This window comes from Papio anubis, chromosome 11 (assembly GCF_008728515.1).
Source record: "Papio anubis isolate 15944 chromosome 11, Panubis1.0, whole genome shotgun sequence".
In the NCBI taxonomy this organism is placed as follows: domain Eukaryota; kingdom Metazoa; phylum Chordata; class Mammalia; order Primates; family Cercopithecidae; genus Papio; species Papio anubis.
Genome location: NC_044986.1, coordinates 36,543,349 through 36,565,876, shown reverse-complemented (window position 1 = coordinate 36,565,876; position 22,528 = coordinate 36,543,349). Strand labels below are relative to the sequence as shown.

Sequence of the window (22,528 nt, the reverse complement as noted above, 5' to 3'; positions counted from 1 at the left end):
GAGTGCCAAAGAGGTTGACTAGAGGTGGCTACCTGGAGTGCTGTTGTCAGGGTAAACTGAAGCTGTGAGGTGAGCTCTGTGGGAAAGAATGTGGTGATTGATTATCAATGTCTGCCACAGGCATGGGAGGGGGTGTGTGTGACAAGCTTGCCAGGCATTTGCCATCCCTGCTGTGGTCAGACCTCAGGGAGGTGGTAAGCCTGGACCAGAATAAATTTGAATAGTAATAATAATAAGCCATTACAATTAAATATCATTTGACCAAGTATATTTATTTCCATGTCTAATTTAAACCTCAGAAAATGCCTGTGAAGTAGATCTTATTATCCCCATTTTCCAGAACAACATATCGAGGCTCAGTGATGTTCACTGACTTGCAGCAGCGTATGTGACATGTAACCAGAAGAGAAGATTCAAACCCAGCTCTCCCAGCCCAAATATGAGGCGAGCACAGACACTGTGCCATCGAAATGGACTGAGAACATTGCCCACGCTGATAACATGCTTCACCAAGTCCCCAAGGGCCCCCTCCATTGGCTCTCACACGGAATCACAACCAAGGGAGAGGCAAGGGCTGCCTGTTTCCTCTAACCCCAGATTATTCCAGAAGACCGTGCTGGCACCAATCCTCTGAAGCCCAGGTCAGCTCCCTGGCTGCCTGGACTACACGGCTCGCTCAGGTATACCCTGAGGACACTGCCAGGAGTGGCCCTGGAGCTCCTGCACCCTTCTCCCTCCCAGGCCTGTACTCACAAATTTTTGAGGTCTGTAGCTCCCCGAAAAGCCTTCCTGGGGATTGCCTGGATGGCGTTCTCACTCAAGTCCCTGGGAGGATAAAGCCAGAGGGAGAGAAAACAGCGGTCAGAAAAGAGGTTCCTGCAGAGTGCTGTGATGACTCAGGGAACCAGGGCAGGTGGGCTGGAGGGCACTGAACCGGTCACTGCTGCACCCCAGCACCTAGGACAGCGCCTGGCCCACAGAGGCCACTCAGCAAGCATTTGTTGAATGAATGAATGATGAAACTGGAGAGACACAGCATGTCCTGGAGGGAGCTCAGTCCCCAGCCTCCCCTTCTCTGGGCTGGGGGCTTGCAGCTGGAAGGAGAAGCCTGGGGCAGCTATGACCAGCCCTGCCAGACCCCACCTGATGTAGTTTGGATATTTGCCCCCACCCAAATCTCATGTTGAATGGTAATCCCCAGTGCTGGAGGTGGGGCCTGGTGGGAGGTGATCCAGTCATGGGGGTTGATCCCTCCTGGTTTGGTGCTGACTTCTCGATGGCAAGTGAGTTCCAGGAGCTCTGGTTGTTGAAGGGTATGGAGCCTCCTCCTCCATTCTCCCTCTCCATTCCCCCATGCAAAGTGCCTGCTTCCGCCTCCGGCTTCCACCACGAGAAAAATCTCCCTGAGGCCTCCCCAGAAGTAGATGCCTTTGCTTCTCGCACAGCCTGCGGAACGTGAGCCAAGTCGATCTCTTTCCTTATAAATTACCCAGTCTCAGCACTTCTTTATAGTAATACGAGAACAGCCTAATGCCCACAGAAGTCAGCCCACCGGACCCACAGAGGCCAGTTCAGTCCCCCACAGCATCGTGCAGAGCTGCAAAGGGGCACACAACAGAAGTGCTTCTGGAGGGGGATTGATGACCACTGTCTGGCACCAGGCTGGGAGGGACGGCACCCTGGGCCATCTGTGGTGGGTGTGCCTGGGGATTACGCTCTGTATCTTATGCTGAGCAAGCTGACTCAGTAAGGACAAAATTGGCCCCGTGACCCAGCCAGCCAGTGGCCCACCCAGGTCTTTAACTCCAGGCAGGGCCTGACTCCAAACCCGGTGCTCTTGGGGACTGCAGGCAGCAGGGCACCTCCGAGAGCCTGGGCCACAGGGAGTCAGGAGAACGCGGTGGGGCTGGGATCACTGAGGACTTCACAACTCCCCATGAATGCCCTGATGTGAGGGAGGGGACGCTGTCGGGACTGCAAATCCTCAGCCTCGGTGACTGCCAGGCCAGCTTTGGGGCCCTTCCTCCACTCCCTGGCAGGACCGGGCCTCTGACACCTGTCCACCTGCCTCTCTTCCCTCTCAGCAGCCTCCCTGGCATCCACAGACGTGTGCAAACGCCCCTTTCCAGGTCAGCTTTTCCTACTCACAGCCACACTCCCCCCAGGCCGGCACTGCCCTGAGTACTTCCCAGGAGCATGGCGTGGATACGATCACCATCCCCATTATACAAAGGAGAAAAGCGAGGCTCAGAGAAGCTAAGCAACTTCTTCAAGGTAATCCAGCTGGTGGGTCGTGGCTCCAGAATTTCAACCCAGGCATTGAGGTCCCAGAGCCCCAGCTTGTACAGCAGCCCTGGGGGTAGGAATTGCCATTGTGCCCATTTCACAGATGAGGAAACTGAGCTCCAAGATGTGAAATAACTGACCTGAGTTGGACCCAGGCTCCCTGCCCCAGAGCCTTGCCCCGGACACACCCGGGTCCTGAAGGTGAACAACCAGAGGCGGACCGTCCTGATGTAGGCCCCAGTGCCGGGCCGTTCCACAGCCCCACCTCCTCCTCCTGGGCCAGGCCTGTGGGTTTTGACAGTGCCCTTCCTTTCAGCCCCCACCACACAGGGTCCGAGAACGCAGTCCACAGCCCCCTACCCCACCGCACACTGCCCCTTGAACTGTCAAGGCCACCGCTGCCCTGTCTGGGTTTCCCTGTTGAGAAACCTAGTGGTGTGCACAGAGCTCTGAGTCAGAAAGGTAGCGGGCAGCTGAGCTAGAGGGCACTGGACCGGCTGCTGCTGCATCCCAGCACCTAGGAGAGTGCCTGGCCCACATCAGCCACTCGGCAAGCATTCATTGAATGAATGAATGGATGAATGAATGATGGAACTGGAGAGGCACCCTGTCCTGGAGGGAGCTCGGTTCCCAGCTACCTCCTCTTCTCTGGGCTGGGGACTTGCAGCTGGAGGGAGGAGCCTGGGATTTGAGTCCTGGCCCTCCCCTTCCTGGCTATGCATCTGCAAGGCACCCTTTCCCTCCCGAGCCCAGTTTCCTCATGCACAAAATGGGAAAAATGAAAGCTGGCAAAGCAATTGCCTGCCAGTCCCCACAGAGTGGGCACCAACATCTGTGCACTCCCTCCCTCAAACCCAGCCCCTCCTGTCCTGTCCCCCTACAGCCTTCAGAAAAGCAGCCAAGTAGCTGTGTCTGAAGGGGCCTTGGCACCATCAGCGCCCCTCGTTCTTGCTCTCTCTCCTGGAAGGGAGATGATTCAAGCCTGCAGCATAGACACAGCTGTCCCTCCTCCAGAGCCATCCCACCTGCCATCCCTGAGGCATCTCCCCTTCCTGCAGGGGAAGCTTCCTCCTCCCGCACTTGCCCAGCCCCATCTTCCCTTCCTGCTCTCCACATGGCATCTTTGGTCTTCGATCTTGGTTACTTGTGCCATATCTCCAGCTCCCCTGTGTAGTCTGTCAGTATTCCTGGAGACATTCCCCAAATTCCACCCATTTAGAAGCTGCTCCCCAGAGGGTCCCCAGTGGCCTGCTCCCTGCTGCCTGTCTTTATGCAGCAACTCCCCCAGCCCCATGTGTCTTGAGAGACACATTTCAGTCTTTGCCTGCCTAATCCTTGTTATCATCTCTTCCTTGCCTAGAGAGCTCCTTGGCTGCCACATCCTCTTCTTAGTGTCTCTGCTTCATACAAGAAATTGCTACCCTGGTGGTGCCTGCCCTAATGGCTTGATGGTTCTCCTGGTCTGTAGACTTGTGGGCTTGTTCTCTCCATCTTCCTAAGTGGGGTGCTGCCACTGAGCAGAGTGGGCTGGCAGGGAAATTACTGGATTTGCAGCAGGGCTGTGCAGGCCACACAGGAAACAACAGACTGCCCACACTGGAGTTCATGGTCACGCGAGTTCCTCAGTAACCAGGAGCCCGGGCTGACATAGGAGCCCAACATGAAACCAAACCCGCCTTGATGGAGTGCCTGCAGGCACCAGTGACAGGCTGGGCTTGCAGATGCAGAGCTAACCACACGTGCGTGGTCTACCCTAGAGCATTCATGCCCAGAAGAGGGCACAGATGGGAAACCAGTGAGTGGACCTTCAATCCTTCATTCCAGAAATGTGTACTGAGAGCTGATGGTCTGCTGGGGACCCCCAAAGACTTGTTTTCATGGGGTGTACATGCCAGCTTTCAACAACGGCTGGAGGAGCAGTACTGCCAAAGAGACGGGAGAGTGCAGAGAAGTGAGTGAGCAAGTCCGCCGGAGGGAGGAGAGGTATCTCTGACCGGATCTTACAGAGTTGATGCATCCCAGACAGAAATGAAAAATGAGGAAAGGGCGTTCCAAGCAGTGGTAACAGCATGTACAGAAGCCCAGAGACGGGAAGGAATGAGGCAGGCTGGGGGAATCTCATGCGGTTTGGTATGACTGTTGTGTGTAAGTGGGAGATCGTGGTGGTTAAAAGGCATCCACAAATTATTTCACATTCCTCCCTTCAAAAGACAGAGGCTCATTCTGTTACTCTTGAATGTGGGCAGGACTCAGTAACTCACTTCTGAAGAACCACATATGATGGAAGTGGTAATCGATAACCTCCGACACTAGATCATAAAAGACACTGTAGCTCCCTTCTTGTTCTCTGGGAAAACCCAGCCAGGTCGCGGGACACTCCAGCAGCTCTCTGGGGAGGCCCACATGGAGAGGAACCGAGGCCTCCTGCCAACAGCAGGCACAGGCTTGCCAGCCCTGTGAGCCAGCCATCATGGAAAAGCATTCTCCAGCCCCAGCTGAGCCTTCAGATGACGCAACCCCTCAACATTGTGATGCAATCTCATGACAAACCCCAAGCCAGAACCACCCAGCCACCTACAGAGACTGTGAGATGTTTATTGTTTGTTCTTAAAAGTCACGGTATTTTGAAGTCATTGGTTATGCAACAGTCGATGACTCATCCAGTGGTGCTTTGGGGCATGACCCTAAGGAAGGGAGGGGTGTGCTTAGGATCAAAGTTAATGAGCTGAAATCATGTTAGAGACTTGGCTACATCACTTCTGCTTTTTTGGGGCCTCAGTTTCCTCATTTGTCCAATTCATAGGCTGGACCAGAAGATTGCTAAGCTCTTCACCAGTGCAGACCCACCCACATGCCTGCAAGACACATTGCTATGGTCTGAATGATCGTTTCCTCCCAAAAAAGGCATAGGTTGAAACCTAATCCCCAATATGATGGTATTAGGAGGTGAGGACTTTGGGAGGTGATAGGTCATGCAAGCTCCATCCGTATAACAGGATTAGTGCCCTTATGAAAGAGACCCCAGGGAGCTGCCTTGCCCCTTCCTCCATGTGAGGACACAGCTAGAAGGCACCATCTATGAAGCAGGAAGCAGCCTTCACCACACACCAAATCTGCCAGTACGTTGATCTTGGACTTCCCACCTCTAGAACTGGAGAAATAAATTTCTGTTGTTTATAAGACACTCAGTCTATGGCAGTTTGTTTTTGTTTTTTTTAGAGACAAGGTCTTGCTGTCACCCAGGCCAGACTGCAGTGGCACAATCAGAGCTCACTGTCACCTTGAACTCCTGGGCTCAAGCGATCCTCCCCACCTCAGCCTTCTGAGTAGCTGGGACTACAGATGCGCTGGGACTACAGCTGCTCTACAGGTGGAGACAGGGTCTTACTTTGTTGCTCAGGCTGGTCTCAACCTCCTGGCCTCAAGTGATTCACCCAACTCAGCCTCCCAATACGATATTTGGTTATAGCAGCTGGAACAGACTAAGACACACATCAAGTGAGGTGGTTGCTTCTTTAGGGGATTTGGGGTCCCGGAAAGGAGGTGAGGAGAGTTGCTGGCCACATGCCTACTGAAAGAGGGGGTCTGGGGAGAAGACAGACACAGCCTCCCGCCTTTGCTGACCCACAGAGACTCAGGGAGATGAGAGTACCAGCATTACGAGCCAGATAGGGGCAGGGAGGAGTGGTGGCCTGAGGATGTCCACAGAGTCAGGAAGGCGGGACCTCCAGTGGGACCCTTATCTCAGCCCAGCCGACCACTCACCCTTTGGCCAAGCCTGGGAAGGAATGCTGGGCCGGCACTCACATTCATTCATTATTCCATTTAATCCTCACCACAACCCTGCAAGGAAGGTTTTTTTATTCGTATTGATTTGCTTATCGATTTAGACCCAACCTTGTTCTAGAAAGGCTTTAAGATGGCTTATAGGGATTTTCAAAACAGCAAGAGAGCAAGAGCGAAAAATGAGGCACAGAGAAGAGGAGGAATCAATGGTGGGTACTAAGAATGCATGCACCATGTGACCACACGCCAGGCACGGCCGATCGGGGCTCTGAGCTTTATCACTGAGAGCCAACGTGAAAGGAGAGCCAGTCAGTTCACAGCACCCACGGGACACGTATAAGTCTAAAAGGATCAGCTTCTCAGGAGTACAGCTGGTTTGGCACTCAGATGAGGCAAGAATTTTCCCAGGGGTCTTTATTAAAAATGACAGTGTAGCCTAATCAATAACACTAGATCCTTATAATAAATGGGGTTTGAGTGTCTGTTTCTTATAATAGCATCAAAGTACGATTCAGCAAAAGCAGTTCTATAAGGACTCACACCAGGAACTAAGTAGGGAAGAGGCAGAAGGCAGAGGCAGACTCCAGGCAGGCCCAGTCTATGCAAAGACGCTGGGGCATGAGAGAGCCTGGTATGACTGGGGAGGAGCAGAGGCTCTGGGAAGGAAGTGTCAGCTGGGAGAAGCCTCATACAGGCCAGGGAGAGTGACGGGATAGACTAGAGAGGGCTGTGATCCAACCATCTTTTTAATTATTTTGTTTATTTATTTAGAGACAGCATCTCACTCTGTCACTCAGGCTGGAGTGCAGTCACTCAATCACAGCTCACTGCACTGTTGAAATCCTGGGCTCAGCGATCCTCCTCTGTCAGTTTCCTGAGTAGCTGGAACTACAGGCGCATGCTACCATGCCTGGCTAAATTTTTTTAAATCTTTTTGTAGAGACAGGGTCTCACTATGTTGTCCAGGCTGGTCTGAAACTCCTGGGCTCAAGTGATCCTTCCACCTCAGCCTCCCAAGTAACTGGGACTACAGGCACAGGCACCGCGCCAGGCTCTGACCATCTTTCAGGCTTTGCTGTGGGGCACCAAAGCTTAAAGAGGAAAGACACAACCCCCAGGCAGGCAGGCGGCAGGTGAAGCCAAGGGCCAGTCAAGAGATGAGGGATGGCCCAAAGCTGGGTGTGGAACTGCCCCACCCTGGCCAGCCAGCCTACAGCCGGAAGCAGCCCACACTCTTTAAATGAAGACAGGAAAGTGAATTTGGGGCCCCAGGAGAGGCCAGAGGAAAACAGGTGAACCTTGGAAGCCTCAGGAAAATGCAGTCTGATGGCAGCAAAGTGGGTGGTAGAAGGAGCCTGCACCTGCAGACAGAAAGACCAGGTTCAACTCCTGTTTCTGCTATTGACCAACCATGGACCTGGGGAAATTCTGCACCTGAGAGCTCCAGGTGCCCTATTTGTAAAATACCTACCACGTGGAACTTTGGAGAAGATTGTGTGAGTTTATGTACTTAAGCTTCTGAATCACAACCTCCGTTTAGCAACACTCAAGAAATGCTGGCTGTTGTCCCTGCCCTAAGCACAGCCTAAGCAACTCTAAGGCGCTGTTGTTTCAAGCTTTTCCACGAGGGGGCGCCAGAAGCCTTCCCTGGACCTGGATGCCTCAACCACATCGCAAACCATAACAAAGATACTCGCTTTTTTTTTTTTTTTTTTCCTTTTTGCTCCAATTGACTTCCTACCTTGCCAATATTTGTCTCATCTTTCCCAAATCCCTTTGAAATAAAGTGTATCATGTCTTCTGCCCCTGGTCTGCGTGGAAACCCCCCAAAAGCACCACCTAAGCCTTTCCCCATCAGTTTTCCCAGAGCCCTGGGACACCTTCATCTCCCTCAGACCCAGTCATTGCTGCCTGTTCTCCTCCCATGTGTCCTTGAAGTGAGGAGATGCCCGGGATGTGTCTAGGCAGAATGAGACATCCTGAGAATGGCCGTCCTGGAAGCGGGCGGGATCCACGACTGGAAGGACAAACAGCCAAGCCCAGGGCAGCAGGGGCCTGTCCCAGCCCTGGGAAGCAGAGCCAGACAGGGGTTCAGAAGGAGGGCAGGGGTAGGACAGTGACAAGGACACCATGACAGATCCCCAGAGCCAGACTCGGGACAGAGCTGGGGAGATACAGGGCTGGGGCAGAAGCTGAGGGGCAGGACGAGGTCCCAGACTTCTGATAAGCACCTGGGGGAGGCGGGGATGCTGGTTCAGGGAACACGCACTGAGAGGCCAGGGTGCAGAGGACAAAGCCCACAGCTGGGTGTCACAGGGGAGACTTGGCTCCACTCACTTAAACCAGTGGCCTTGGGCAAGTCATGTAACCTCTCTGGCCTCAGTTTCCCCATCTGCAACATGGGGATGGAAAGTGGCACTTACGTTGCAGGATCTGATGGGGGAGGCGCCCCTGCCTAGTCCCTCACCTCTGTTGATATTCCTCCAGTTTCCCAGACCTCTCCTGCCACCCACAGGACCTGTGTACTTGCTGTGGCCTCTGCCTGGAATACTCTTCCCTCACCTTCACCCAGGAAACGCTGTTCCTCCTTCACACCTCAGTCTACGAACACCTCCCCTGAGCCTGAGTCGGCTGCTCCGTCCGCAACTGACTCCCAGCACCCCCACTTTTACTCTTCGGCACAACCCGGGCTTGTAGTAAAATACAGGCGCACTGAATGTGATGAAGTACTGACTCTGGTGAACGTCCCTCTCCCTCTCCAGACCATAACCTCCCGGCAGCCACTCTCTTTCACTTTCCCTTGTATCCTGGCACATTGCAGGGACTCAGTCATTTTTAGCTAAATGAACTAAAATGGATCCTTACATGAGTCCCCTGCTCTAATCCCTCTCCAATTTCCCGGTCAAAACAAGGAGTTAGGACTAGCCAAGGGAGAGGCAGGAGCTCAGGGTCAGACAGGCTGGCTCTGTACGGCAACAGACCACAGCTCCTCACCTTTGCTGCGGCTACTTGTACCTGCTCTGCCTAACCAGGCTGCAGACCCAATGAGATGCGGGCTCAGAAGGGGAAGGCAGGCAAGAGCAAGCACTTGTCATCGTTGTATCAACCATGCCTCTTCCCTTCACACATCTTTTGGGATATTAACAACCAAACACCCTCAAGTAGTTCCAAGTTCACACCAGCTCAAGGCAAGGGCCCTGCAGGCAAAGCCTGAACCCCATCGCTAAGATCAAGTGCCCCAGGAGGCAAGCTCCACCAACAGCAGCTCCCACTCCGCCTGGAAGCATCCGGCAACGCCAGTCGGCCGCCCACCCCTGAAGAGAAGGGGGCTGCCAGGCCCACACCCTGACTTGGCGCCATCCCCAGTCACCCCGCTCTCACCGCCCCTCCTCCTGCACACTCTGCCAATCCCCCCATCCTCTACCAGGGCTGGGGGAGGCAGGGGCTGGGGAAGCCAAGGTCAAGACCCCATGTTCTGGCTGCTAATCTGCCTTCACGCTCTAACCTGATTGGTCCCTGCTGGCAGACCAGCCTCTAAGGGGATTAGCAGTGGGGGCGGGGGTGGGAGTACACAGAGAGCCACTGGACACCCGCCAAGGCTGGACTGGGCTCTGGGTTCTTGCTGCCCACTCAGGTTCCACTGCAGGGCACAGGCCTTACTTTGTCTGCCTTTCATGCCACATGGAAGCTCTGGGCAGCCTGGCCTGTCTCCTTGGCCCCCTGCAGCCTGAGTGGTTACCTTGAACCGGGGCAGCCCAAGGGTTCCAGGGCACCTCATCTGGGGGTTTAGATCCTTGTCAGAAGATAGTTGGATTAAGGACTCAGACTCTGGCCTCATGCACATCTTCTAACCCCCAAGCCTCAGTCTTCTCGTGGTAAAATGGGAATAATTATCACATGGCTTAACCACAGCTGAGTGTAGGGCTCTCAGCCAGGACTGGCAGAGTTGGCTGCCATTGCCCACACTTTAATAATTGTCTTTTGGGCTCTGTAGGGAGGAGGAGGGAGGGTCAGGGCCTGGGAGTCAGGAGGCTGAGGCTCAAGGCCACCAACACACTCCGTGACCTCCGGCAGGACCGCAGTTAGTTCCCAACATCTGCAACAATATTGACTTCCCAGGGATGCTGGGAGGATGGGATTACATGCTGTGTCTGTCACACACTCAGTGTGCCCACTGATAGCTGGTGCCAGCACGGGGCAGCCTCACACAGCTGTTATCAATACGTGGCTGCCCGGGACTCCACTGCGGATAACTCAGCAAGTGAGTCCCTGGCACCTGGTGGACTGGCAGCATCATCATCACCGGGGAGTTTGTTAGGAAAGCAGATATTCTGGGCCCCACCTCCTGAGCCTGAACCTGCATTTCAGCAGGATCCCTCAGTGTCTCAGGTACACACTGAAGTCTGGGAAGTGCTGCCTCCAGCAGAGGAAAGGTGTAAAATGTTTTAATGTCCCCAGCTGGAGCCAAAGCAAACCGGATTGTAACCTCTGTACTGGTTAGCATTTCAAAGCAAGGGTTGGAGGTGCCAACTCCTATTCTTTGGGCGCTGAGGCGGGGAGACTTAGACACAGACACCCCTAGTGAGTGGAGAGAGGGAAGAGCAGCTACCAACCCCTCAGCTGCAGCTCACCAAGGCTCGCCTTCCTGAGGAACAGAGAAGGCACTCACAGAGCTGGCGGACGGGGACCAGCCACTATATTTGTCCCACAGGCCCTTCCTGTATTTCTGCCAATTTGCATGGAAGACGCCTGAGGGCACGGGTGAGGAGCAGGTGTGAAGCTCCCAGGTGAATCAGCTCCAGCACTCAGCAGAGGGAGACTTGGCATCTCCAGCATGGCCAGGAGGTCAGGAGTCCCAGCTCTGGCTCCCTGCTCAGGCCAGGGAATGGGAGACAGACTCCTAAGGGCTGTCTGTGCTCTAGGTCCCCGCTGCAGGATGGCCTGGTAGGAGGGAGGCTATCAATACCCATGGGTGGGACGCTGGGATGCACGTCCTGCTCGGAGATGCTCCTGGGATCTCGCTGGACCATCCTGCCTTGTCTCTGCCCATCCTTCACACCTCCCTTTAGATCCTATACTTCCCACCTAGAGGGGGAATTAATTCTGCAAGTACCCCTCCCTGCCTGCTCTCTCTAGCCCATGAAACAACATTCAAGTGCCCCAGATCTACCCTGTGTAGATCTGCATGTGTGCACACCTATCTCCAGGTCAGGGACTAGATCTAATTCACCTTCAAGGTGGGTTCTGGTGCGCATTCGATGATAAGAACCTGAATCGTGCTGCCTTGGGCCTCAACTCAGAGGCCAGGGCTTTGTCCACTCACAAACCTCAGGTGCTCCCAGAAGATGCAAGTAGAAAGCTTATCAGTCAGCTAATTCTCAGTGTGAATCTGTCTGTTTCATCTTCTCCAGAAGTTCAAGCTCAGGTAGGGGCCGGGGCCGGGGCTGGGGCCAGGGTGCAAAGGAGACCCAGCAGTGGTGTCAAAGAGACCACACTGGTGCAGTGAAGGGGGAGTGGGTCCTGCCCGCCACAAGCCCAGTTTCCTTTAGTCTTGTCCCTCACCTCTCCGTCTTGTGAAAATACATGATGGAACCGGGGGCAGCGGCTCACACCTATAATTTCAGCACTTTGGCAGGCTGAGGTGGGAGGATGCCTTGAGGCCAGTTTGAGATAGGCATGGGCAACATAGTGAGACCCATTCTCTCTAAACAGTTAAGAAAATCAGCCAGGCATGCTGATGTAGTCCTAGCTCCTTGGGAGGCTAAGGCAGGAGGATTGTTTTAGCACAAGAGTTCAAGGTTACAGTGAGCTATGATCATGACACTGCACTCCAACTTGGGTGACAGAGTGAGACTCAATCTCTTAAAAAAATCACACAGGACAGGATAGATCCTGGAGCTGCCTTAGCCACCTCCTCTGGGCCTGGCTGCAGTCCTTTGAGTGGTAAGTTCCCCTTCCTAATCCTGGGTGCTCTCCTGCCCCACTTCTCTGCAACCCTGACTTCCATGAGCCAGACCAGCTGGAGTGGATGTCAGGGTCATCAGATCAGCGAGCTTCCCCAAAGGAAGTCTCAGGGCACAGTAGCTAGTCTGGGAGCAGAGCCCTGCAGCCTGGATTCAAAACGAAGCTCAGCACCAACTGGTGCCTCTTTGGGCCTCAGTTTCCTTTTCTGTAACATAAGTTTGTAAGAGGAGCCTGGCACACAGTGGGTGACAATCAGTTGTATTGTCTGTGAGGCTTCCAACTGCCGCTACTAAATCCTGAGTGGTACAGCTCTGTGACCCTGAAGAAATGACTGCTCCCTCTCCTTTCCCACCTCTCCTACTCCTAAGAGAATGATAAGATTCATGGAATTAAAGCCCGCGCATGCTCTCCGAAGTCTGGAGATTTTTTTTTTTTTCTTTTTAATTATTGAACTACAGTCTGGGCACAGTGGCTCATGCTTGTAATCCCAGCACTTTGGGAGGCCGAAGCAAGAGGGTCACTGGAGCCTAGGAATTTGAGGCAACCTGAGCAACACAGCAATACCTCGTCTCCACAAAAATGTTTTTAAATAATTAGCCAGGCGCGGTAGCGTGCCTGTGGTCTCAGCTACTCAGGAGACTGAGTTGGGAGGATTGTTAAGCCAACGAGGTGGAGGCTGCAGTGAGCTGTGATCATGCCACTTCACTCCAGTCTGGGAGACAGAGTGAGACCCTGTCTCAAAAACTTAAAAAATAAGTAAATAAAATAAAATGTGGAACAGCCAACATGGTCCCAGGGAACTCCTGATATCCAAGTTCCTGCAGGTGGTTTGGGGGCCTGACACTGTGAATGGTGGGGTCCGAGTTTTGCCCTTATTCATCCCACCCACATTTACTGAGCACCCAGCATGTGCCAGGTCCCATTAGCTGGAGAGGTGCCCCCCTCCCCTGCCCACTGCGAAGCCGCAAACCCTCCTGTGGCAGCCGCCTCCTTCTCCCTCCAGCACCACCAGAGTTAATGGTGCAGAAACCTCATTAGGCAGAGACATTAAGCAGTCTTGAATGGCCGCACCATAAAAGCACCGAGGGTAACATTTCCTTGAACCAGGCTGTTTGCTATGCAGCTACTGAGCATGCGTTCCCACAATAGAGATATGAGGGGCACATCCCACAAGGCAGCCCCGCTTTGAAGTGAAAGTTCAGCCCTGCCAAGGAACAGCAGCTCAGAGGCTGAGTCCCACTAAGCAGCAAGAGGCTCAGGGGCACACAGGAGACACAACCAGCTTCGTTCTTCCACTCTGCCAACAGCAAGTGGCAGGCATGAGTCCTAGCCACCAAGGCAAGGGCACGGCACCAGGCAATGAGGGTGAATGAAGCATGCAGAGGAATGCAGGCCCCTCTGCACATGAACACCAGGGCAAGGCCTCCACACTTACTCAACACCAGGTGCTGAGTGCAGAGACCTTGGAGGCCCCTGGTGACCTGCTAGTCCTGGGCGGGAATGCACCGGGGAGTGTGAGAGGCAAGGCTCCTGTCCCAGGCACCTACAGGGAACAGTTAGGACCAGTGACTTCAGAGGGTCACAGGCCAGCCACACAATGGTAGGGGCAGGGGAGGTGGTGCAGGAGGACAAAGAATTGATGTACAGAGAAAAGGACACGAGCTTTGGAGCCAGACAACCCTGGGCTTGATTCCAAGCCCTACCATTTCCTGCCTGTGTGACCTTGGGCAAGTTACTTAACCTCTCTGAGTCTGGTTACCCATGGGTAGAGGAGAGTTAATCATGTCTCCCTCTTGCTGAGTTGTGAAGATTAAATACCACATGTACCACTTACATAAAGTTGAAAATAGGCAAAACTAATCTATGCTGTTGGAAGTCAGGATTTAGTTAGTCGGGATGGGAGGTGCAGGGATTTGTGGCTGGAAGGAGGTACAGGAGGCTTCTAGGAACTCAAGATGTTTTACTTTTTGATCTGGTGTTGGTTACATGAGTGTGTTCACTTTGTGAAAATGTGGTGACCTGTACGCTCATTGGCACACTTTTCAGAATATATGTTATACTTCAATTAAAAGTTTTAAAAAGTAACATGGGAAGCACTGATTCCAGCACCTGGTGCTTTGTAGGCATTCAACAAATGCCAGTACCCTCCCTCTCCAGTCCCTGCTGGAGGAGACAAATGGGGAAAAAAAATCTGCCAAGTGACAAATACTCCAAGAAGCCAGGCTCACAATTTTAAGCAGTGGGGAAATTCCCAGGCTGGGAGGAAACTAGATGGAGGACAGTGTGGCAGAAACAATCCCCAGCCAACATTAAGGAGGGACTGGGGCCAGCTGCCAATAGACACGGAGGCGGAGATGGGAAAATGGGAACTGTGCAGATGTGAGTATCTGACTCTGCCAGGTGAAGATGCTGCATCTTCCAGAGTCTCCAATACAGCAATGCCAGTTCAGGTTCTGTGTCTCCCTGGAGAACAAGCACAGTGCCCCGCTCTGGGACAAGACTTCCAGGTCACAGGGTAGAACTGCAGGAGCAAGGATCTGGGAGAGGCAGGGCTGGACTGTGGGAAATAGGCCCATGGAATAGCCTTCAGAGTAGGTCCAAATGCCTTCTCTGCCTTGTTGCAGGAAGCAATGAGGGTATGTTATAAAATAGAGAAAACAGAAATCAGAGAAGTAAAAAAAATAAGGACAAAAATAGGTAGAAATATCAAACAAAAGAGAGGTGCAGCCTTCAAAGTCCTTTGCATCTGCTACCAATGGGCCCTGGGCTTCTCGCAGCCTAGGGGGCCTGCGGGGACAAGTCTATGGATAAAACAGCTTGAGAGCAGAGTGGCCTTTCCTGGGTCTAAAACCAAGCACAGAGGCCTCCTACAAGTCTCTATAAAGAGATGATCGTAGGAGCTCATTTCCTGCAAGGAGCTCCCTGCTACCCCCTGCCAAAAAATAGAGATGACTGTGGAAGAGAAAAGCAATACCCTCACTAGCATCCCCAGCGGGGCCCAAAAACACTCAGCCATACCTTCCAAGTCACTGGAAGCTAAGTCACAGGTCAGCTAATTCTGCAAAGGATCAATTTGCTAAATTTCTTTGTTTCCTTTAATAGTTTGGTTTTAGTTGGGCAGTTTCCCATTTCCCTTCACAATAGCCTTTTAAGGACAGTGAATTGCCCCACCCCAGCCTCTTCCTGTAGGAAGACTCCAAGCTCCACCATTCATCTGTAGGAAGAGGCTGGGGCGGGTTCACTAGAGTTCAAACACCTGAGCTGGGGCAGAGACAAATGGAACAGTTCTTAAACTGCTGTAATAAAGATAAAATGCAAACCAGTCGACTCACACCAAATAGTTAAAAGAAGTAAATCAATTTGACGAATTGGTCATTTGACAAATTGGCCATTCCATGAATTGACTTTTGGCAAATTGGCTTTTAGCAAAAATGACATTTAGCAAATTGGTCTGCTTCTGTCATGGCAATGCGTTTCACAGGACAATTATTCACACGCTCCCAGCCCGGACTCATGGCCTGGTACCCGATCTCAGAAGTCGTTCTGCAGGGTCAGCGCCACCACCTACTACATTGCTCTTTGCTGGACTGACTCAAGCCAGGTGGGTTTTAGGGTATTTTTAAGAATGCACAGGCTACGCAGCAGGCAGGCCACCTTCACACGCATCATTTTTCTCAGGAAAACGCATCCAGACTCTGAAGGGCAGACTCTTTGGGTTCTGTCAGTTGAGGACCAGGGGTGGTCCTGGACCAGGGGTGGGGCTGGGAAAAGCAGGATTTAATGTGGTTTGAAAAGAGAGAACTGAGGAGAGGAGTGACAGGGCTGGGCAAGTATAACCCAGGCCGTGCTGGGGGAAGGGGCTCTGTTCAGGGAAGTGACCAGGGCAGAGGGGCTGCGAATCCAAGCTTCTTCAGGGAGAAGCTGGAGTCCCACCAATGTGGCAGGACAGCTAATGTCAAGACTGACGTCTGACTTGAAGTCATGTCAGGAGCAGCCCACCAAGGAGGCCAACAGAGCACCACTGAGTCCCTGGGGCATTTCTATTCCCTCTTCCTCAGGGGAAATGGGGTCTATTTCTCTACCAAAAAGACCACCATGCCCCATTCTTCCACATCTCAGTCTTCTACAGGGCTGTCACACCCTGTCAGTCTTGGCCTCAAGAGTTTCTCAGAAGAAAGAAGGGGACTGAGGGATCGGAATAGCAAGAGTTCAGCTTCCCCGGGACATCTGCAGCCCCTGAGGCCCCCTTCCACAAGCACAGACAGGGATGCTCAAAGGGAATAAGACCCTAACGACTTTCCAGGCAGGCAGAAACACAGAGCCCTGACTGTCACAGGAGCAAGGAAGGTTTCCAGTTCGCTAAGGGTGATCTGCAGGTGGCCACAACAAAAGCCCAGAGTTACGAGGAGCCACAAGGAGTCGCTGTCTGGGGAGCTGTCCGTGGTACTGAATCCATCTGGCAGCTCCTCCTCTGCTCAAGGCTAAAGACTCACCTTGGATCCCAGCCACCTTCAACCTGGCTCATCTAGCCCACACATCAAACCTTGTCTACTCAGCTCTTCTTTCTCCAAAGCCTACAGAGAGTCTGGTCCATAACACACACCCAGAAAAACAGGATAGCTCCTCTATGAGTCTCAAGGGACCCACCCTTAGACTCCTAGGAGAGGCATGTGCTGAGGGCAATGCACATCACTAAGCTATTTCTATATGGGGTGAAGCTGAATCCTTCCCCAATTCCCACTTCTCCAGAAGTCAGACCTCCCCGCTGCCTGCCTGGACACAGATGCAAGCACAGAGAGGTGCTGAGAGGGCATCTGGACACAATCCAAATCCTTGCACAAAAACTGTTCACTTTACTCCTAAGACATGAATGGTTGTGACTGGCTCCTGTGTAAGACACAATTGTTATTAGTGGTGGTGGTGATGACAGTGGTAGTGGCAACATTTATCGTGCATTTACCATGTGCCTGGTACTGTGCTAGGTATTTTATACGTTTTATATACATTATCTCATTTAATTCTTTTATTTTAATTAATTAATTTATTTATTTATTTTGAGATGGAGTCAAGCTCTGCCACCCAGCTTGGAGTGCAGTGGTGTGATCTCGGCTCACTGCAAGCTCCACCTCCTGGGTTCACACCATTCTCCTGCCTCAGCCTCCTGAGTAGCTGGGACTACAGGCGCCAAAACGCCCAGCTAATTTTTTGTATTTTTTAGTAGAGATGAGGTTTCACTGTGTTAGCCAGGATGGTCTCGATCTCCTGACCTTGTGATCCACCTGCCTCAGCCTCCCAAAGTGCTGGGATTACAGGCCTGAGCCACTGCGCCCGGCCTCATTTAATTCTTAAAACAACCTCATGAAACACATGCTGTCACCACTCTGGTGTGGGATATTAATAGTCAGAGAGAATGTGTGTGGGAGGGGGCAGGGAGTAAATGAGAACTCTCTGGGCTTTCTGCTTAATTTTGCTGTGAATGTGAAACTGCTCTAAAAAAGAAAGTCTACTGTTTGTTTGTTTGTTTGTTTATAGAGACAGGGTCTTACTCTGTCACCCACACTGGAGTCCAGTGGCATAATCGTAGCTCACTGCAGCCTGGACTCAGGCAATCCTGGGCTCAAACAATTCTCCTGCCTCAGCCTGCAGAGTGGCTAGAACTCTGGGCACACCCCCACCATGCTCAGCTAATTATTGTTATTTTTTTTAGCAAAGGGGTCTCACTATGTTGCCCAGGCTGGTCTTGAACTCCTGGCCTCAAGCGATGCTCCCACCTCAGCCTCCCAAAGTGCTGGGATTACAGGCATGAGATACTGCACCTGGCCAAAGTCTATTTTATTAAAAGTACTCTGATTATGCCTATTTTCCAGATAATATAACTGAGGCATAGTAACTTTCCCAAGCTGCCTGACTGCAGAATCCACAAGCTAACCCACTATGCTACACTGGCACAGCACATTAGAATCTTCAAACTGATGGGCAGGTGTGTGGGGAGGCTTCTGGAAGCATATGTATGTCGGCAGTGACACTTGATGGATGAACTTGGAGGGAGTAGGTGAAAGCCTAGAAAGCAGAGTTCGATAGTGAACATTCATAATGTTGACATTGAGTCATCAAGGAAAGGTGAAATTATGTTCAGGGCCCTCTGTTTTAGAACTTAGATGCTTGTATAATAAATTCTAGACATATTCTCATCAAAAATGGCATACGGTTCACATGTTTTCCCTGAGCAGCCGTGCTGCAGGGAGTGTGGAATGTCAGCTCCTGTCTGCCATGAGCATTGCCTGGGGACTTCTCCTTGCCTCCCAGGATTCCTGTAAGTGTCTCAGGAACTGTCACTCCTTCCAAACCCCTGTAGATTTGAAAGGCAAAGAGGTAGGCATTGGAATCTTGTGGTGAGAGGTTTCTATCAGAAGTCCCTTACAGACATGCAGCTGCATTTGAGACTGCATCCTCGAGGCCTCCGAGAGTGAAGACTGTGGTGGCAGCATCTCAGACTCACGATGCAATCTCATCAGCCTCCTGAGTTCACAGCAATTCTTATGCCTCAGCCTCTGGGCCGAGTAGCTGGGATCCCTCAGCAGGTGAGTGACTACCATGGCTCCTGGCTACATGTTTTGTGTTTGTTAGTAGAGACAGGGTTTTGCTATGCTCTGGCCATACTGGTCTCAACACTCTTGGCCTCAAGTGATCTGCCTGCCTTGGCCTTCCAAAGTGCTGGGATTACAGGCGTGAGCCACTGCACCCAGCCACTGTTACTTTTCTTATACCTCCCAGGTGGGTGCAGATACCCTTGTGGACAAGTAAGATAGAGATTCAAAAGCACTGCTGGACTCTCTAGAAGGGGTCGAAATTCTCTCAAAAATCTATGATGTATTTAGCTCACCACTTGCCTAAGCTACCTCTACCCATGCTTGGGTTAGTGCTTCTTAGGCACCCTGCTACCTTTCTCTTTTTTTTTATTCCTGAGACGGAGTCTTGCTGTGTCTCCCAGGCTGGAGCTGCAGTGGCGCGATCTCAGGCTCACATAGCAAGCTCCGCCCCATCTGGGTATCACGCCATTCTCCCGCCTCAGCACTCCCAAGTAGCTGGAGTGACTACAGGCGTTAAACACCATGGGCTTTACCACTGCCCGGCTAATTTTTCATATCTGTATTTTTGGAGAAAGTAAGAGTCATGGCTGGTGGTTTCAGGCCGTGTTAGCCAGGATAGCTCTCGCTATCTCCTGACCTCGTGATCCACCTCGCCTCGGCCTCTCCAAAGTGCTGGGATTACAGGCTTGAGCCACCGCGCCCGGCCTCTTTTTTTTTTTTTTGAGATGGAGTCTTGCTCTGTCACCCAGGCTGGAGGGCAGTGGCACAATCTCGGCTCACTGCAACCTCCACCTCCCAGGTTCAAGTGATTCTCCTGCCTTAGCCTCCTGAGTAGCTGGGATTACAGGTGCATGCCACCACGGCCAGCTAATTTTTGTATTTTTAATAGAGACAGGATTTCACCATGTTGGTCAGGCTGGTCTCGAACCCCTGACCTCGTCATCTGCCTGCCTCAGCCTCCCAAAGTGCTGGGATTACAGGCGTGAGCCACCATGCCCAGCCAGCACTTACCATAGTTTTAATCAATCATTTATGAAATTATGTAATTAATATCTATCTCCTTCATTTAATTCTGTGTTCCAGAAGGGCAAGGGCCATGGATGTTTACTTTATGCTCAGCAAAGAGGTGGGATGTAATCAACATTTGATTATTATCTTTGGGTACTCAAAAAGGTCAAAACTAGCCCTTGGAGGGGTCTGTGATGTTTTGACTTAACAGACGGTCCTCCACCACTCTTAGAGTGGCCAAAAGCCAGAGCACTGACAACGCCAGTGGCAAGAATGTGGGGCAACAGGAACTTCTGTCCCTTGCTGGTGAGGATATGAAATGGTACAGCCACTTCAGAAGATGGTTTGGCAGTTCCCCACATCACTAAACATACTCTCGCCATATGATCCAGTGATCATGCTCCTTGGGGTTACCCAAAGGAGTTACAACTTATGTTCACACAAAAATCTGTACGTAAGTGTTTATGGCAGCTTTATTCCTAACTGCTAAAACCTGGAAGCAGCCAAAATGGCCTTAAGTAGGTGAATGGATGAGTAAGCTGTGGACCATCCAGACAATGGAATATTATCCAGTGATAAAAAGAAATGAGCTGGCCAGGCGAGGTGGCTCATGCCTGTAATCCCAGCACTTTGGGAGGCTGAAGTGGGTGGATCACCTGAGGTCAGGACTTTGAGACCAGCCTGGCCAACATGGTGAAACCTGTCTCTACTGAAAAAAAAAAAAAAAATTAGCCAGGCATGGTGGTGCATGCCTGTAGTCCCAGCTACTTGGGAGGCTGAGGCAGGAGAATCGCTTGAACCCCGGAGGCAGAGGTTGCAGTGAGCTGAGATCGTGCCACTGCACTCCAGCCTGGATGACAGAGTAAGATTCCATCTCCAAAAAAAAAGAAAAAAAAAGAAAGAAAAGAAATGAACTATCAAGTCAAACTGGAATGCATATGAGTAAGTGAAAGAAGCCAGAATGAAAGGTTCTAACTGTATGACGTTCTGGAAAAAGGCAAAATTATGGAGACAGTAAAAAAAAAAAAAAAAAAATTAGTGGATGCCAGCAGGTGGTGTGAGAGACGGATGAATACGCAGAGCATGGAGGACTTTTAGGGCGAGGGAACCACTCTGTGTGATACTACAACAGTGGATCCATGTCATTAGACATTTGTCCAAACCCATAGAGTCTGCAACACCAAGAGTGAATCCTACTGTAAACTACACACTCTAGGTGATAATGATGTGTCAACATGGATGTATTGATTATGACAAATGTACTGCTCTGGTGGGGGGTTTGATAACGGGGGAGGCTGTGCTTGTGAGGGAATGGGGAGGGGGTAAATTGGGAATCTCTGTGGCTTCTGCCCAATTTTGCTGTGAACCTAAAACTGCTCTTAAAAAATAAGGTACATCAAAACAAACAAACAAACCAAAAAAAAACAGGTACCAGTCCCCTTGAAGACTGACTGGACTGGATAAGTGTATGACGCCCCCAGCCACCACCACCCCCCAACCTAGCCTCACACACAGCTGTTGTTCCTCTAGGGAGCTTGTTCTCCAGCAAATGACAAAGATCCCTGAACCAGGCCCAGCCTGCCTTTGTGACAGTGTTGGGCAGAAGGGCCACAGCCCCAGAAGGAAATTCTGACTGTCCCCTCCAGTCCCCTCTCACCATCCTCCTGCTTGCCTCCCTGTTCCCCCCAAAAAACACTTTTCCCCATGGTCACCAGGGCCCTCCCCCATCTCCATCCCTGCATTTGTCACATTGCATACCTGCAAGTCTCAAGCCTCCTGATAATAATGATGGCAGCACAGCTGTGGAGAAGGATGCACCTGCCCTCTGCCAGCCTCCTGGAGGAAGGCACGCTAATGTGAGTGAAGAACAAGCCGGCACAGCCACGCCATGATCCAATAGTGTGCACACAAAGGCTCGCCTCAAAGCACGGCTCTCTGCCTCTCTGCCTGAGCCTCCTGATCATGCTCTTGGCTCCTGCCCGGAGCATCTAGGAGCAGATCTGATTCCAGCCTGGGGAGCCCAAGGTCTCCACTCTAAGCTTCATCTCCAACTCAGATTTACCAGAGCTGTGCACTGGGGAGATGGAGTCTTGATCAGCCCAGACAATATTTCCCATTTTCATCTTTCTTCATTTGAGAACACAGCCAGGTTGGAGAACAAGCCAGGTAAACTAAAGCCTTGCCACCCAAAGTTTGGTAAGAAGATGGCTGTACCGGCAGTGACAGAAATGCAGAATCTCACTCAGCCTGCAAGACCTGCTGCATCCAAATCTGCCTTTAATAAGGCGATTTGTGGGTGCATTCAAGTGGCACAGCACTGGATAGAGAGTGGTTTTCAAACTCAGCTGCACACTGGAACTATCCGGGAAACTTAAAAAAAAAATACTGATGCCTGGACCCACCCCAGAGATTCTGATTTTATTGATCAGGGAGGGAGCCTGGGCTTTGGGATTTTTTAAAGCTCCCAGGGGATTCCAAAGTGTAGCCAGGGTTGAGAGCCCTCATTCTACACATACGATCTCTAACACTATCTTCTCTGTCCCTCAAACCCCTCATTGTGTTCTTCCCCTCCCAGTGCCCCTCTTATGGTGCCACCTCTTTCTCCAACCCCTTCTCACAGTATTTCCAATGCCCCAGGATGACTGATGCTAACTAGGGGTTAAGGATGTTGGGCCTGGAAGAGTAGTTCGTACTAGGTGGTGAATGATCAACAGCCCTAATTTCCACGTGGTATGTCAGGGGGAGTCCTGGCTTAGGCTAGTCCATCATTGGTGACATCTGACCAGTCTGGGAATGTAAATGAAATGCTTTGGGCAGAGAGGGCTTTGCTGGTCACCCTGGATTAGCTTCTTTTTATACAGCTAACCGTACTAAACAGGAAAGAGTTATGCATA

The 22,528-nt window shown here is 51.7% G+C and overlaps 1 protein-coding gene across 2 annotated transcripts in view; it reads right to left on the bottom strand.

Annotated features, from left to right (window-relative positions):
• The window catches only part of SLIT1 (slit guidance ligand 1), a 188,442-nt gene that overhangs the window by 66,847 nt on the left and 99,067 nt on the right, over window positions 1–22,528 (bottom strand). For both annotated transcript variants that reach the window (XM_003904064.5, XM_009215076.4), the window contains exon 5: window positions 754–825. In XM_003904064.5, the coding sequence (XP_003904113.3) occupies window positions 754–825 (72 nt within the window). The remainder of the gene's footprint in view (window positions 1–753; window positions 826–22,528) is intronic.